This window comes from Vipera ursinii (assembly GCF_947247035.1).
Source record: "Vipera ursinii genome assembly, chromosome: 3".
Lineage (NCBI taxonomy): Eukaryota > Metazoa > Chordata > Lepidosauria > Squamata > Viperidae > Vipera > Vipera ursinii.
Genome location: NC_139516.1, coordinates 86296441 through 86315242, shown reverse-complemented (window position 1 = coordinate 86315242; position 18802 = coordinate 86296441). Strand labels below are relative to the sequence as shown.

The window sequence follows — 18802 nt, the reverse complement described above, 5'->3', positions numbered from 1 at the left end:
AAAACTCAAATACTTTGGCCACCTAATGAGAAGGAAGGACTCACTGGAGAAGAGCCTAATGCTGGGAAAGATTGAGGGCAATAGAAGAAGGGGACGACAGAGAATGAGGTGGCTGGATGGAGTCACTGAAGCAGTAGGCGTGAGCTTAAATGGACTCCAGAAGATGGTAGAGGACAGGAAGGCCTGGAGGAACCTTGTCCATAGGGTCGCGATGGGTCGGACACGACTTCGCAACTAACAAAGGCTGAACTAAGGCTTGCAACCAAAGTCAAAAATAACAAAAAAGGCTTCTTTCAACATGTTAAAAACAAGAAAAAAGTTAAGGAAATGATTGATCCATTGGTGGGGGAAAGTGGCAAGAAGGTGACAAGCAACAGGGATAAAGCAGAACTATTTAACTCATTTTTTGCATCTGTCTTTACACAAAGGGAAAAAAACAGTCCAACCTATCAAAAACAGTGCCGTAAAAAACAGAATAGAAACACAAGTTAAGATAGGCATGAAAATGGTAAGTGAGCACCTGTCCAGCCTAGACAAGTTCAAATCACCAGGACCAGATAGATTACACCCCAAAGTTCTCAAGGTACTGCCAGATGTGATCTCAGAACCACTGAACTATATTTTTCAAAGATCCTGGAGCACTGGGGAAATACCAGAGGACTAGAAGAGAGCTAATGTAGTTCCCATATTCAAAAAAGGAAAAAATAGATCCAGGAAATTACAGACCTATCAGCCTGACCTCAATACCTGGAAAGATTCCGAAAAAGATAATCAAACAACAAATCAGCGAACACCTTGATGCAAACAAAGTTATCACTAAAAGCCAACATGGGTTTGTCAAAAACAGATCATGCCAGACAAATCTTATTGCATTCTTTGACCAAGTGACAAAATTAGTGGACCAGAGGAATGCTGTGGATATAATTTACTTGGACTTCAGTAAGGGATTTGATAAAGTAGATCACAACCTACTACTTGATAAGATAGAAAAATGTGGGTTAGACAGCATCACCACCAGATGGATTCATAACTGGCTGACCGGCCGTACTCAGCATGTGATCCTCAATGGAACTGCATCTACATGGAAGGAAGTATGTAGTGGGGGGCCCAAGGGCTCTGTTCTGGGCCCAGTGCTCTTCAACATCTTCATCAACAATTTGGACAAGGGGATAGAGGGGGAATTCATCAAATTTGCAGATGACACCAAGCTGGCTGGAATAGTCAATACTCCAAAAGATAGGCTTAAGATACAGGAGGATCTGGACAGACTTGAACACTGGGTGCTATCTAACAAAATGAAATTCAATGGTAAAAAAGTAAGGTTCTACATTTAGGCAGGAAAAACCAAACGCACAGGTATAGTGTAGGTGGTACCTTGCTCAATAGTAGTAACTGTGAGAGGGATCTCGGAGTCCTAGTGGACAATCACTTAAATATGAGCCAGTAGTGTGCTGCAGCTGCCAAAAAAGCCAACACAGTGCTAGGCTGCATTAACAGAGGCATAGAATCAAGATCACGTGAAGTATTAATACCACTTTACAATGCCTTGGTAGGGCCACACTTGGAATAGTGCATCCAGTTTTGGTCACCACGATGTAAAAAAGATATTGAGACTCTAGAAAGGGTACAGAGAAGAGCAACAAAGACGATTAGGAGTCTGGAGGCTAAAACATATAAGGAACGGTTGCTGGAAATGCGTACGTGTAGTTTAATGAAGAGAAGGGCAAGGCGTGACATGATAGCAGTGTTCCAATATCTCAGGGGCTGCCACAAAGAAGAGGGAGTCAAGCTATTCTCCAAAGCACCTGAAGGCAGGACAAGAAGCAACAGATGGAAACTAGTCAAGGAGAAAAGCAACCTAGAACTAAGGAGAAACTTCCTGACAGTTAGAACAATTAACCAGTGGAACAACCTGCCTCCAGAAGCTATGAATGCTCCAACACTGGAGGTTTTTAAGAAGAGACTGGCCAGCCATTTGTCTGAAATGGTATAGGGTTTCCTGCCTGAGCAGGGGGTTGGACTAGATGACCTCCAAGGTCCCTTCCAACTTTATTATATCATCATCATCATCATCATTATTATTATTATTTTATAAGTAACTCAAGTGGTGAACTTAATAATACCCCTTTCTCTTCTTTTTCCCCGTGACAGCAGTTATTTTCTTGAATAGATGCAGAAAATGTTATTTAATAAGTTGTTAACAATGAATAATATATAGGGTGTACAGATAAATTTCAAATTGTTTGAAGTTTATGTCACCAGAATGCAAAATCACAAAAGTGCATCTCACTTACTTTGACCATGTCATGCAGGGGAATTCACTGGAGAAAGCAATTATGTTTGGAAGAGTTAGCGGTAAAAGGAAACCAGGCTGTCAAAAACCATGGTGGCTGGACACTATCAAAGCTGATACCAGCCAGAGCATAGAAAAACTCTAAAAAATAGTGAAGGATTGGAAGTTGTGGAGAGACCGGGCCCATTGAATCACCAAGAATTGAACTCAACTGAACAGATAACATCATCGTAATCTTGATCTTTGTAGATTCCAGATAAAACCAAGAAAAACATATACATCATAAAGCAGTTGATCCAGAATCATAATAACAATCAGTTATTATGTAACAATAAATAAATGTAGCAATAAATTTGGCAAGGCAAAAACTATATGGAGCAAAGTTTCAATTACAATTGAAATCAATTACAATGAATTATACAACTATAGTATAACTGATATCCACCCACATTATTTTTTATGAGGTATACAGTACATAAGAAACATTTAAATTGCACAAATCTCATTTTAAGGTCATGGGAAGTTGTTTATTTTTTTCATTACCGTGCCACCAATTTAAAGGTAGCACATACTTAATGGGATTGCTTTTGTCTTTTTAGGACGGTATCTACGTTCCATGCCTTGGTGGTTGGAATATTTTGTGTGTATATTTTATTGTATGATGAAGCTGTTAATGCTGACCGTGTTTGGTAAGAAATATCTCATTTTCTCTGTCCTTTGTTATTTCGTTTGCTGGTCAAATTATCTCTATGTTTAATTTAAAAACATAAGAGATATGTCTATTTGCTACCCACAGCTTTCTAAAATTACAGTTATATTTAACTATAATGTGGAGAATACTTGGGGCCTTTGCTTTATTAAAATAAAAAAACCGAGGCAGCCTGACCCTAGCTATTAGTATATGCAGGTAGTCTCGACTTACGACCATAATGGAGCCTGCCCATTATAATAGTAGGTCATGATTAAAAAAACAAGGTCATCACATGACCTATCTGATTTTACCACTTTTTTGTGGCAGTTATTAAGTGAATCACCAAGGACCATTAAGTGAATTCACGATTGTTAAGCAAACTCATTGTTTGCTATGGGCCATTCTTGCTGAAAACCAGAAGCAATCATTTTCAGTAAAATCATCGTAAATCAAGGTCAAGTGACTGTGAGCTGATTCAAATAGCCTTAAATGTGGGGCAGTTGCTGAGTACCCAAAATATTGTCATGTGACCACAGAGGCGGCAGTTGTTGGAATTTTGCAACCAGATCATTAGTACCTTTTCGGGGGATCCGTTGCAACTTTGAATGTTGTAAATTGAGGATTCCCTTTCCTCACCTCCTTTTGATCATTTCCTATGCTGGAATGGAGACGTTTTCGCTCCTTCAATGAAACTGAGATAGAGCAAAAGTGGAGGAAGTTAGCAACTAATTGTCTGAATAATGGCTAATCCCCTCAGTTTTTTGTCTTCATAATATTATACATTAATTTTTTTAACTACCGGTATGTCTGTTCAGAATATTTTCTCTTGCCTGTTTGCCATTTACCAGAGTTTTGTAGGATCATCTTACCAGATGTAGGGTCTCTCTTCCAACATCAAAAAAAGTAATCAGCATATGGGGGGGGGAAGAATAAATATAAGCAAAATGCAAAATGTGTGTTATTTTAATGTAATTCCTTGGATGTCTTTTGTTTATAGGGGCGATGCTTCTACAGTGCAACTAAATCTTGCTATCACTATAGGCTACCTCATTTCAGGTAATGTGTAAAATATTACGTATATAATTTATTGTAAGTCATCTGTTTTGAAAGAACCTTTTAACAGAAGTTTACCAAAACATGGCCCTCTTTACAAAAGTCTGTCTGTAGGAAGCAGACCATATTTTCCCTCACACCAAAAATTGTGCTATAAAATGTGATTATTTTATTTTATAACATGACAGTATTGTGTTAAGTATTAAAATATTTTCTTCTGTCAATTTCTCATTCTCAAGCCTGAGTAAGAAGAAATTCTTTCTTTCTTTCCACTTTGCTTCCTGCTTCCATGGCACTAATCTGGTATCAATAATTTAATAACCATAGAAAAATAACTAAGGGGGAATAAATGATGGCTGTTCAAGGAGAGAAACTTAGTTTCCTAATTAAATGCCTTCCCCTGAGTTTTCCTTGAGATGGAAATTGTTTAATCAGTGTGAAAACATATTGGTTTGTTTTGAAAAATCAACTACTTCACCACTGGTCCTCAGTTTTAAAAGGCTACTTCAGGACGTACATGAATATAGTATGCATCTCCTCCTGCATGTCTTAAATAAATATTTCTAAACATAAGGTGGGAGGAGATTGTTGAAATATTAGGCAAATTAAGGACTCAATTTGATAATAACTTCCTATGATGAGGCAAATCTGAGATTTATATTAATAGGAACAATCAGTGTTACATGGTAAGGGATCATAAGCCAAAGCTTGGGATTCTATTTTTAATGATGTTCTGGCAAGGGCCACTTGGAAATTTTTATCCTGATAACAGAAAAAGAGAAGTAATTTTGCATCTTTGCCTTGCAGCATTAGAAGTTTTAAAATAAAATATAATAATTATAGAATTTTACTCACGTTCTTTATTTCTTTTCAGATTTGTTGCTTATTATTTTGTACTGGAAGGCAATTGGGGATGTATTTTTTGTAATTCACCACATACTAGCTCTATATGCATATTACTTTGTACTGGTAAGTTCCATGTTAATTTTATCACACAACAAGTATACATGTATTTTAGTAAAAATAGATTTTAATAGGCTTACCATTAAGATTCATGGCTCTTCTCAAGAAGAAAGTGACTGCTCTATGATATGATATACAGGAAAGGAAAGGAATAAAATAATACAGGAAAATATTGATGTTGATATCTAAAAGTTTTATATTGTTATTTTTTATAAGACTCAGAACTGGTGATCGCTGGTTTGTTTTTCTTCTTCCTTTTTCTAGGATAGAGGATTATTGGGATATTTTGCTAATTTTCGTCTGCTTGCAGAATTCTCTACCCCTTTTGTGAATCAGCGGTAGGTAATATTTCCTATTATTCTTACCTTATCATTTAGCTTGCTATGTGTAACTCAGTCGCTACTAACCTAACAAATGTGCACTGTCTCTATATGCTATGATACAATATCACTGTTTTTGAAAGTTAAAGCCTTGTGGTCACTGGTGTTTTAACAAAGGGTTAATGAAAATGACCTAATGATATTGAGGATTTTTTTCAAAATGTAGGATTGCTAGAGGACTTAATAAAATTGCATTTAATTATGAAATAATTTAATTTCTATTAGCAGATGACATTCCTAGTTTCTAAAAAGATAACTATTCAAACTAAAACCAATAACCATTTTGTTATTTATTTAATATCATTCAGGGCTCTTTAAAGAAGAAAGAGACTTTTATCTAAATAAAAATGTTAAAATTTGTTTTCTTTCTGCAATGATTCTTGGAATAGGTCCCTTAATAAAAGGGTCAACTTTTAAGTTGCATGTATTTTCAAGAATTGTATGGTACTGTCTCTTGCAAGCTTATTTCATTCTTGTTCTGTTTTTATTTGTTCATATCTGCTACTGTATTAAATAATCCACTTCTGAGATATATCAAAGCATGATCCATCTGGGTACCAAGAAGGCCTAATAGTGAGATCTAGAAATTAATTTTTGATTTTTTTTCTAAAGAATCATATTATTATCATACTGTTTGTTAATTTCTGTAAGTTTCACAAAACAAAAGTATATATTAGACCACTGCACGACAATATTTATAAACGGTATTTTATATCTTAAGATATCAGCCTCCTTCCTTCTTTCCTCTCCTCTCCTCTCCTCTCCTCTCCTCTCCTCTTCTTTTTCTTCCATTGCTACTCATTGCCTTTTTTTTACTGATTTTGAATAATTACTTTCATTTACTCTCATTTCAGACTTTGAATATGTTTAACATAGTGTTTTCTTTTAAGTTTCAACAGTCTAATTTTTTTTAGTATTGCTTTATGTTGTCATTTTCCTTATTTTGGCCAAGACATATGTAGAGTAAAAGTTTTTTAGCATTAGAACAGGGGTGTCAAACTGCTGGCCCACAGGCCAGACACGTCATCTGGAAGCAGTGCCCACCCCATTGCCGGCAATGGCAAAACAGTCCTGATACGTCTCGTGACGTCACATGACGTCGCGAGTTTGACATGTTTGCATTAGAATGAAGAGAATTAGAATGAAGAGAAAGTAAGCTTAGCCTCTTTGTCTCGTTACTATATTAAAATGTTATTTTTTATTTTGTTTGCTTCATCTGTCATGCAAAAAGTGATTCTTAGGTCATTTCATTATTGCTGTTGGAAGGTCTTAGCCCATTGCAAACAATGAATCCTTTGTGATGCTACTTTTGCAGCATGGCATAAGGTACAAAAGTAGTATGTGCTGTTTGACTTCAGATTGGTTTCAAATTTCTTTCTACAGCTGTTTTCAGGAGCTGTGTTATTGCTATTTGTTTTTGCTGCTTTGAAGTGAAGAGAATCTCTTTACTAACACACAAATATAGTTTGTGAATATAGATCTTTATATAACAGCTTGTATTCCTTGCCTATATCGTTAACAAAAGGAAAATAGTCAAGATGTTCTCGTCAGCTAAATTCCCTGACATCTGTAAGCAATTCAATTACTCTGCTGAGCTAGACAACAAAAATTATAAAAAAGCAAGGTACAACAATCTTAACAAAACATAAGTTCTTTTCCTTCCTTTTTGAATCATCTGGATAGTTTAAACTAGAAGATCAGAGAAGCTTCACTGTTTGTTTTGAAAAAATAAAATAAATGATATGCTGTATACATAGGTAAAGATAAAGGTTCCCCCGCACATGCATGCTAGTCGTTTCCGACTCTAGGGGCCGGTGCTCATCTCCGTTTCAAAGCCGAAGAGCCAGCGCTTGTCCGAGGACGTCTCCGTGGTCATGTGGCCGGCATGACTAGACGCCAAAGGCGCACGGAACGCTGTTACCTTCCCACCGCAGTGGTCCCTATTTTTCTACTTGCATTTTTACGTGCTTTCGAACTGCTAGGTTGGCAGAAGCTGGGACAAGTAACAGGCGCTCACTCTGCTACACGGCACTCGGGATTCGACCCGCCAAACTGCCAACCTTCCGATCGACAAGCTCAGCGTCCTAACCCACTGAGCCACCGCGTCCCTTCGCTATATACATAAAACCCCCTAAAATTTGTCAGAGCAAAGCATTTGCTTTTATATAATGATCTTTAATGTGTAAGGAAAGTTTTGACGAGGCAAAATTCAATGTTCTGTTAGATCTTGCTTTATTTCACTTCCTATTTCTAGATCAAAAGGGAGAAAAGGAACTATACTACCCCTTTCTTTACTTCTATCCATGCAATTGTAGAATGCAGAAACTACTCGAATAGGGACAATATAAAAAAAAATCACACAGGGAAAGGAATATTTCTCACTTTATTAGAATAGATGAGTTTTGAGGAGAGATAAATTTAACAAGATTGAACAGACCATTGATTTTTGCCTCATGTCTCTTCAAAATTTCCTTTAGCTTGAGGAGAACAGCTATTGTGCACATTTCCATAACTTAAGAATATATTCTCTGAGTTTGGCTTTTGTCTGTTTACAAAAAGGAAGATGAGAGAAATGAGACAGGACCCCACTTTTACATCTATGAATTTATTTATTTATTTGTTTCGATTTATATACCGCCCTTTTCCCGAAGGACTCAGGGCTGTTTACAAGGCAAATTAAAACAGTGCAATGTACAAATTAAAATAAAATTAAATTAATAGCCCCAAAACAGTTTAAAATTTAAAATTTAAAACCTTAAAACCCCTCAGTCCAGGCCGGCTAAGTCAAATAGCATATAAAATATTTTTGTCCTTTTTTTATTTATATATACCATCTATTGATTAGAACTAATTGCTCATTTCTGTGCTTGTTTATTCTTATTTATCACAAAGAACAAGTATAGAATATATCATCCGCTAAAAAAATATGCTTTGAGGACAGTGATCCCCAACCTTTGTAGTTTGGCGGCCGGGGGTGGGGAGAGGAGAACTGGGCCGCATGAGTGGCTGGCCAGCATGCGTGCATGCAGTCTTTGTGCAAGTGGTGGGCCGGTACTCACGTGTATGATTGCCCACTGGCCCACCGTTGAGCTATGCATGCACAGGTACATGCTCTGGCCAACCACTCACACGGCCAATTCTGAATAAGCCACAGCCTGTAATGGGCTGCTGCCCAAGGGTTGGGGATCTGTTTTAGGGCATAGCTCCTCTGCAGCTGACACAGTCCTAATGCAGATATAGAATCTTCATTCTACTAGATTTTACTATTTTCTCTCTTATCCTTGAGACATATGTGGGCAGTGCCTAGTACATTGATACATGTGGGGAACATGTCCTGCACTGATAATCTTGTGGTTCCATTTGATGCTGCTAGTTTTCTGTTGGATGAGCCTCTTTTATCCAGTCTCAGATTTGTCTCCTACCCCTCAGTTGTCTTTGGGCTTTAAGGGTTCAGTAACTGGAACAAAAAGAAATTGTTTAGCCTAACTTGCTATCTCGCTTTTGTAATCAGCATTTGTGTCAGGGACAAATTTCATGCAAGCAAGGGAAAACCTGTACATGGATGGGATGTACTGAAGGAGGGAATAAGGAAGAGTACAGGAATGATTGATGTCTTCCTTATGATGTAATGGCTCTGTTGTCTGATTCTTATTGGCTAACAAAGTTTATAAAGCAATACTACTAACTTTCTAAGGTGTGGCACTTCTGGATGTAACTCTGCAGTGTTCCAGATTGTTTGCTACCCAGCTGTTTTATTTGATCAATTAAAGCAATGTTTTCTCAAGAAGCCTCCGTTTGAGTTGCCTGATTAGTGGTATCTTAAATTTAAGTAAGGGCTAGGAACCTTACAGGCTGTTAGTTAAATTGGAACCCTGGGCTTCTAGCCACTCTACACACAAACTTCCTCCTTTGGATTAGTCAATTGGTTAATGGAGTTCCAAGTTCTGAAATTGACAAACCTGTTCTTGATTCTCACAGGTAATTGGAAATGTAATAGAAAGAACTCATCTTTTATACTTATGTAGCTCACCCGACAGAGAATTTTCTTCTCATTTACTACAATTCATAAGAGCTTTGCTCCTTACTACCTCTCTTCATGTAATATTCTTAGGAAGCTTACAGCTCCCCACAACTAAACCCATTTCTCAAACATCAAGTCTTGATTGCCACTTATCCAACTGCTGTCCAAATCCAGATGATCGGTACACTACAAAAATCATTAGATGGCAGCAAATAGATACAAAGTCTTTCACTATAATTAGACAATTCACAGTTTCAGTGATTTAAAACAAAATAAAACAGAACAAAAATAGTTGAATTAGTTGATGATATGACAGGAGAGAAGAAAGAAATGATTGCAATTCTGGAATAATCAAAGCATTATGTATAGAACTTGGAAAGGGCTTTTCACAGGATGTTGAATGGTGTTGGAATTTCAGCCAAAAAACCACCAGTTATGCCTCTTAGCAAGTTGCGCAATCTGTGGAGACAGCCTTGTAGCTTCCAAATAAGTGGTAAGGGTGGCACTGTGGCGGCAGCCATATTTTAGGGCAACAAAATTTATTGATCATTCTAGGCAAAGCAGATATGCAGATGTAGTCTCAGACTTTGCCTAGATAACATAAATACTACTTTTCTCATTTTGATTTCTGTTAATCCTTTTCCTCTTATAGGTGGTTCTTTGAAGCATTGGGGTATTCTAAAGCTTCAAAAGCCAACATCATCAATGGACTGCTAATGACCATCATGTTCTTCCTAGGGAGGATCATAGTCATTCCAATTTATTACAACAGTGTTGCTTCTGAGTTTGGAACAGAAGCCTACTACAGATTAGGATTTGCAGCTCAAAGCGCCTGGTTTATCTCCAGTATCGTACTGGATATTATTAATTTAATGTGGATGGTCAAAATTACACAAGGATGTTACAAGGTTATTTGTCTCATCGGACAAGAAGAAGCCAAAGCTCATAAAAATGGCAACACGAAGAAGAACATTTAATAGCAGTTTGGGGGTACGTTAAAAGAACAATGCAGACTTTTGCCATAAAAAGTTCCTCTTAAGGAAATATGTTACCTTTCTTAAGTTTAGCATTTCCAACAACACGCTGCCTGCGTCTCCAAAACATTTTCTTCTGAAGACTTGGATTGTGTGGTGTCAGAAACAACAACAACCTGCTGCATATGTTCACCTTGGCATGGTGTCCTAAGCATTGAGCAGTCAGCTGAATCTCTGAAGGATCAACCCTTTTTAGCACTGTATTCCTGTGAATTTTCACTCAGGTTTCTTAAAATGATAAATTTTTAATGCTTGTGAATGTCAGGTTGTTTACGTTCTGCTAATATGGCAACATTTCTGGTATGTTTCTTGGCTTTCCTAATATTTGGTGTTCATATCTGAAGACTCATCATCTGCTTTGCAAATTCCTCATTTCAGATCTATACATTTTACTCCATTTTCTACTGCCTTACATGCATGAACAGGATCTTTGGAATTCACTGACTAGTTTTACATACAAATACAAATTTGAGCCTTGAAGATCTTTTTTCTTAAATGAGTTATTTTTATTGCTTCTTACTGTATATAAAATAGTATACATGTTTTGAACTTTTTAAATATCCAAATTTCAGCATCTTTGCATGGTAAACAGTAGGGAGATTTTTAAAAATGTGCCAGTATTCTCTTTCCCTGACACAGGTATTGGGACTTTGATCTGTTTTCAGCATTTTATCGTGTAACAGATAAATTTTATGCTATAAAACTCCTGAGGGGTAAAGCATTAATGAATTTTGGATATGTGGATTGTCACAAGAGCCTCTATAAGTAAGAAAAGTTACTAATCAGTTCATTTTAACTTTTCTCATTTTTTCTTTAATGTAATTTAGGAAGATGTGCTTCTCCAATGAGAAAAATCATCCTTCAGTTCTTGACAATGGCTACTTGCAGGAACATCCCTAATATTTATTTATTTATTTAGTCACAGCTATGCTGTTTTAGTTCTAGCAACTCAAGATGCTTTATAGTAACCTGGGTATCGTCAAAATAAAAGACAATCACAAATTAATTAAAAAGGATATTACAGTAATAGTTCAGATTCACCATCTTTGCCGAAAAATGTTTGGACCAGATTGGTCTTAAATTTTTTGGAAAGAAAAAACAACAACAAATAGTCTCTGCATCTCAGGGATCAAGATATTCCACAGAGTGGGAGAATACACACTTCTGGTACCTACTCCTTTCACTTCATGCAGTTGGGGGATCCTTTGCCACCTTTCTACGAATGGTATTTACAGGATGACCGATTCTATTCAAAAGAGGTGCACAGGCGCTGAACTGTGTAAGACATTATATAGGTTAAAGCTTGTATCTTGAACTGGGCCCAGAAGCCTACTGACAACCAACAAAGTGACTAGAGCACGGGTGTTATGTTACTAAATCCACTTCTCCCTTTTTAATAGCTAGGTTGATGCAGTTTGGATAGGTTGCAACTTCCTGGTCATTTTCAAGTTGAGTCCCACATAAAACATTGCAGTAGTCTAGCTGTGAGGTAACAACTATGAATCATAGTTGCAGATACAAAGTGAGAAGGGAAAATTTGTAAGAAAAACAATTGAAAATCTATTGTTTACATTACAGTAACTTCACATATGCTCTCTACTATTATGGACTCAAATTTATTTTATATTGTAATATATTAAATTGAATTTACCAAATCATCATCCAATGTATTTTTAATGATATTCAACACTTAACTCATCTAACACTATGTTTTGAATAGCATATCTTAATTTACTGTTGATTTGTTTATTTGCATATTGGGAGATTGCAGAGAACTGCTTATTCCCATCAATGCAACTTAATTATGTTCTTGATATTCTAGAATATTATATAAGCACAGGGAACTGTTCAGCAAAAGCTTATTCATAGGTTGATGACTGTAATAGCAAATGTTGATTTGCATATCCCATTTTAAACTCCTCAGATATTTCAAACATGTCAAACACAATAAATGAAATGTGACATACCAGGTTTACATACCAGGAACCATATTTTGATGTCAATTAGGTGGCTGGTGAGAAGGGAAATCTCTCCATATTTTATCAGCAAAAGTTATAGTACTTAACTTTCAGCAGTATCCGGTTGAAATTCTATGTGTTATGTATGAATAGTGGCAGTTCACATATTCAACTGTGAGATTTTAAACGTAAAATATTAGTATGCTAATAACTATAAATCAAATGTTTAAAAATTATCAAGCGATTTAAAGTTTGAATTGAATTAAAGTTTTAATGACTGTTCCTGTGTCTCCCCTAGACTACATCATAGCTCTTATCTAGAGAAAATGTATGTCATAAAAGGCATTAAAAGCTGATGTTGTTGGCTTTTTGAAATAATTTGTTTGTAATGTGCCATCATTATCTTACAAATTGATATGGTAACTTGTACTTTTTTTTAGGGAGGAAAAACAAATGTGTTTATTTGTGGTGAAATATGAAAAGGGACTTACATTAGCAGGAGCATAATCCCTCAGCTATTTTGAGAGACTAATTACAAAGGGAAATCAATTACTTATGTAAAGATTCAGGATAATACTATTTGATTATATAGAAAATCTTATTGTTAAACATTTTTTAATCTGCTAAGAATGCATTAGAAGGTAGTATTAAAAATTTGTGCTCCATTGGACTGCTGAATGAGATAGGCAATATAATTATCTTTACTCTAAAATAAATCTCAGAGCCCCCAATATAATTTACTGCTTAGCACGCATATTACAAGTTGTAGCATGTACAGTGCAGCCTTTTCAACAACTCCCACTCATTTCAGAAGACTTTTAGCACTGGAAACATTGATAATATCAGAGTATTAGTAATAGGATTAATATCAGAACTAATCTACTATTTTACAAAATTAACCATGATTAAGTATAGTACATTAACACAGGTTTTATAAATCGATCTCTCAATCCTTTATTTTTAAGTAAAGATTAAACATGAATATACTCATTTATTATTTTAGCAAGGATAATTTTGTTATGGAAAACTAAAAAAGGCAACATGACTGGGTAGTTTGTCTTGGTTAGTTTCTTCCTTGTAAGCTGTCATGGAGTTCATAGACCAGGGGCCCTCAACCTTGGCAACTTTAAGACTTGTGGACCCGTCATAGACTATTTTAAGTAAGACACTCACCTGAAATTTAGCATAACTTAAGGAAATTTATGAAAGGGAAGATTTCTAATACCTTTTTTTCCTCTGAAACCATTCATGTATCCTAAAAATCTGCTTTGGAGAACCATGAGGTTTCCATGAACTATGTGGGATTGGATGGGAGGATTTGTCCAAAATTATATTTGGTTCTCAGACATTAACTTGAGGAAGGTAAGCGAAGGAAAGTTTCTTGTCAGGTTCAGAAGAGACCCTGAAACTCTACAGAGAACAAAATGGGTTTCTGGGAAAAGAAAGAAACAGGATATTTTCTGTATTCACTCTGATGCTATTCTGCAACATTTCTGTGCAATATAAAGAAAATGTGCTACCTAATAAACATGCAAAAATAACTAGAACGTATTCTATTTCAAAAGTGAAATGTCAATTATGGCTAGAATTTCTCTGCTCATACATATTTACACATGCAGCCCGCCCCTTCCTGTCCATATTGCCAGAAAGGATTTGCATCAACAGAAGTGCTGTTGAAGGCGATGGTTATCTATTGATTCCTGCACGGCACAGAACCGATTATTTGCAGGACTGCCTGTCTCTAGTTGTATTGTTCCATCCCATGCCCTCCGCCAAAGTCCTATCTTTTGACTGGACCTAGGAGAAATACCACTTCCATGGCAATACCTGGGTCTCAAATGAACTTCCCTGAGATTCAGTGGGCCCTGATTTTGCTAGTTTTTCACAAGGCATTAAAAAAGTGGTTTTCAGGCTGGGATATTAGATGTGTCACCTTGGGAGATAGTATGGTATCGTTTTAACAGCCAGATTGTATGTTTCATTGTTATCACTGACCACAGTTAACCATATCTTTTTAGCTGTTCCTTGGCAAGTTGATACCCATATAAATTGATTAAATATCTCCAACACCACTACCACCACCACCTCCTCCTCTTCCTATACTCTATGTTAATATCTAGACATAGTACCATGCTATGTATTCCAGTACTAGCTTGGTTCCCCTACCCCACCTCATGGGAAGTTGAAGTATTAATCTCATGCTATTTTGAAAACCTTGAGATGGAATGTCAAAATCATACTTATTGCTAATGTATGGAATCTCATTGATTTGTTGCAATGAAATCCCTGGTAAAGTTAATCCCACTGACGCTCCCTTTAGAGTCCCAGAATATACAGCATCAGCAAAATATGCTGCCATCAATATAAGTTGTGATTGATGAAGCATTTATTTCAAAATACTGTACTAATATTGGTGTTTTTTTTCTGTTTAACAATCATGCTGACTTATCTAATGAATGATGCAGGATTGATCTCATTGTACAAATGGATGGGGGGGGGGGTTTACTCTAGTAATGAAGAGTACAAATCCAACCTGTGATCTTATAATTGCTTTTGATGTGGCCTTACATTTCTGGAATTGAAATACAAAAGTTTGTAAACTTTAGCAATATATGCTGTTGATCATCCAATATTGTATTCTCCTTTCTCTTATTCAACAGATCTCCTTAGATTAGACCCCCCTTGTAGCTTCCATGTCTTGACTTTTTTAGTTATCTTTGAGAAAAATCTGAGACCAGATCCATATTTGAAGAGTGCACGTCTTCCTTTAGCTACTCTCCCAATGAAATCACACATAGCCCCATCGGAGCAGGAAAAACACAGAGACTTACTCGTGCTTACAAATTGCTTTCAAAATAGCAGTTTCTCAACAAGAAAGCAGTCTTGAGAGGCATCAGGGCCTCCCAAAGAGAGAGTTTAATTAGAAATACATACTAGAAGATGCAGCTGAAGGGCTCTGGCCTTCTAACTAGTTTGAGTGGATTCCTAAATAAGCATGGAGTTGTAACAGTTTAAAATTAGATTTTTTTTTAAATTACAAACATAGAATACACATGAATAATGGAGTAGGTTTTGCCTCTTTATAAAAAATAATTGCTGCTCTTTTAGATGACATTTGTAACTGATTGTATTCAGGAACTTAGTGACAAAATCACTAAGTGAAATATCTATATTGTACTTTCTGCATTGGTGCTTACATATTTTCATTTATAAAGCAATTTTTTTTTAAAAAAAAAGCATTATGAGATGTAATGCTGATTTACAAATTCCAGGAGACGTAGAGTGCAATAACAGCCAAATAGGGAAGCTTTATTGAATCACAGCACAAAGTGTAATAAACATACTACTGAAAAAGAATTACAAGAATGAAGTGGATACTTATTTTCCTGGGCTAAACTGAAATACCGCAGCTACACTGATTGGATTGCAACCCACCACAATGACAATGGCATATGAGATTGGGCAATTCTGATGAAGTCCTTGGTGAACATCAACATGGTTTACCTACCAGTTTGAGTATGTTTTTATGTTGTTTATGATAAATGTGTATAACTGAGTTTGCACTTCACTGGCTTTTAAAGTCTTGCTGTTTGTATATGTTTGTGTAGAAGTATATTCAATAATATCTAAAGCAATAAGTTGCATGTGGACTTAAGGCATTGGTTAATTAGAATAAAGGAAAAGAATGTAGCTGTTTCTTGTATTTTTTCTCTATTAAAATGGTGTCTTCTATAATTACCATATTTAATCAGCTAAATGCAAGTACGATAGATAAAGAGAATTTGGTGCTCCTTAGCATCTTTGGAATAAATAAGTTGTTTATTGGCACTGGAACAGGATAACCCAATTTTTTTCTTCTGAGGACATAATTTTAAAAATATTCTACTTCCAGTATTAAATGTTACAGTGAAATAAATTAAGATGCCACAGATTCCAGTTCTGCTGCAATTAAAATTGAATGTAATTAAAAGACATCAGTTGAAGGTTAAAGTTTTTATACTGAAATATTATATTGATAAGTGGAGTATGATTAAAAGCATGTTTGATTAGAAAGCAGCCATTTCCACATTTAAGCATTTCAAGGAAAATATCTTAGAAAGTGCACATTAAACATTCATTTCTAATAGGTCTCTTATTTCTGTACTGTATTTCTCATGTAAACAGTTGCCATTTTTCAGTAATGTACAGAAGATGCTATAAATTTCTGTAGAGCTGGATTGCAAAGAGAGCTGTCCCCAAAGCTATGACTGGGTAGAAAAAACTTGGCCATTTTTTCATATTTGGATTTTAAAGACCAAAATATGACCTCGGCTTAAAATATTTAAGAAACCATTTCTGTCATTAAGAACTTTCATTTCCCACTTCTTCAAAGTTGAGATCCACTTATATTGCCAGGCTAATATTTCCATCTCTTCTCCAGTGTGCATAAAGCTACCAATATTTTAGGAAAATTGTTTTTCCCAGTGGCTATATACAACAAAGAAGATGGTAGAGGACAGGAAGGCCTGGAGGAACATTGTGCATGGGGTCGCGATGGGTCGGATACAACTTCGCAACTAACAACAACATATACAACCTTCCATAGATCCCGTATGTAAATTAACCTGAATTTACATTAGGCTTTTTTTAATATTGAATTTACAATTGAACTTTGATAATGTACCTGCTGAGATCTCAAATAAAAGGAAAACATTGGTTTTGAATATTTCCTGGTTGACTTGATAAGAGTGAGAATCTAACCCAAAGAGGACCAAGGACAAAATGCAATCTTGTATCCCAGCTCCTATAACAAATACTTCTAATTATGGATAAAAAGATTTGCAGGAGAGAAAACTCTTTCCCATCATTTCTAAAATATTTTGCAAAACGTCTGAAATACCTAGAATTATAATGCAACTAAAACATTGTAATTTTAACAAATTAAATCTTGTGTTGCCACATTGACAGCAACATATTCATATCAGGGGTGTCAAACTGCCAGCCTGCGGGCCTATTGCATCATGTGGAGGCCGTGCCCACCCCAGCTCTGGCAACGCAAAAAAAGTCATGATACATCACATGACAAGTTTGACACCCGTGTTCTATATACTAGTTGAACTTTTGCCCAGGTTCGCCTGGTGCGCCAGTTGCGAACCTATCTGGACTGAGATGCCCTACGCACAGTCACTCATGCGCTTGTGACCTCCCGTTTAGACTACTGCAACGCTCTCTACATGGGGCTGCCCTTGAGGACCACTCGGAGGCTTCAGCTGGTGCAGAATGCGGCCGCGCGAGTTGTGATGGGGGTCTCCCGATACTCCCATGTAACACCTCTACTCCGCGAGCTGCATTGGCTTCCGGTTGCCCTCCGGGTGAGATTCAAGGTGCTGGTGATGACCTATAAAGCCCTACATGGCTTGGGTCCGGGATATCTGAGGGAACACCTGCTGCCGGCATCAAGTTCCCTTCGTCCAGTGCGCTCCCACAGGGAGGGTCTTCTCAGGGTGCCACCGGTAAGAGATTGCCGGCGGACGACACCCAGGGATAGGGCCTTCTCAGTGGGGGCGCCTGCCCTTTGGAACCAGCTGCCAGTGGAGCTGAGGACTGCCCCCGACCTCCGTTCATTCCGCCGGGACCTGAAGACTTGGTTCTTCGAGCTCTCTGGCCCAGGCTGAGGATTAATCTTATTTTAACTGGGGTTTTATTTATACAGGGACAAATATAATTTTTTAAAACTTGTTTTTAACTTTTGTATCTTGGTTTTTAATTACCCTGTAAACCGCCCTGAGTCCTTCGGGAAAGGGCGGTATATAAATGTAATAAAATAAATAAATAAAATAAACTAAGAACCAAATGGTTTGCAGTGGAAATTGGGGAATATTTTAATAGTGCCTTAAGGTCAAACTATATGACATTATATATGCTTATATAAACTCAACCCTGGCCTGGTCTAATCACCTATGAAACTGCTGGACTAAAGGCATTTTGAAAGGAACAGGAACATATGGACAATGGGAACCAGATGTTTCCTTGCCACCAGATTTTCCTCTACTATCTGGTTCATCTGAACTGGCACTTTTATTATGGAAAATGAAAGTAATCTATAGTATTGTGTGAATTGGTTTGCATAGGACACTTAAATGAAATTTGCTTAATAAACGTTTGTGGGGCAAGCCTTAGCTGGCTTGATTTAAACAATATTTTAAGCCATAAACCATGATTGATTCATGCAAAATGCTAAACTGAAAATAAACCATGTTATGTTTTAAGTTGATATACTAACTGTAACTTGTTATGTTTGAAAGTTAAGGTATGTTACTGGCATGCCCTTTTGATTTAAAATAAAACTATACAGAATAAGATAAGTTTCAGATTAAATAAATCAGTCACCTCATGTATGTTTATGTATTCTCTCCAATTGAAAAAATTC

At 36.5% G+C, this 18802-nt stretch overlaps 2 protein-coding genes across 3 annotated transcripts in view; both read left to right on the top strand.

The window, feature by feature from the left end:
* Positions 1–18802, top strand: part of LOC310638384 (TLC domain-containing protein 4-B-like) — a 39693-nt gene that overhangs the window by 14309 nt on the left and 6582 nt on the right. The window contains exons 3-7 of the mRNA XM_083359430.1: positions 2893–2982; positions 3982–4040; positions 4912–5006; positions 5265–5338; positions 10054–10391. Coding sequence (XP_083215556.1) covers positions 2893–2982; positions 3982–4040; positions 4912–5006; positions 5265–5338; positions 10054–10378 — 643 coding nt within the window. The 3' untranslated portion in view covers positions 10379–10391. The remainder of the gene's footprint in view (positions 1–2892; positions 2983–3981; positions 4041–4911; positions 5007–5264; positions 5339–10053; positions 10392–18802) is intronic.
* Positions 5321–18802, top strand: part of HCCS (holocytochrome c synthase) — a 33106-nt gene continuing 19624 nt past the window's right edge. Inside the window, exon 1 of one of the 2 annotated variants that reach the window (XM_083359429.1) lies at positions 5321–5338. The gene's annotated coding sequence lies outside the window, so the exon portion shown is untranslated. Of the gene's footprint in view, positions 5339–16473; positions 16984–18802 lie in introns of those variants that run through there. The other variant, XM_083359426.1, reaches the window with a different exon arrangement.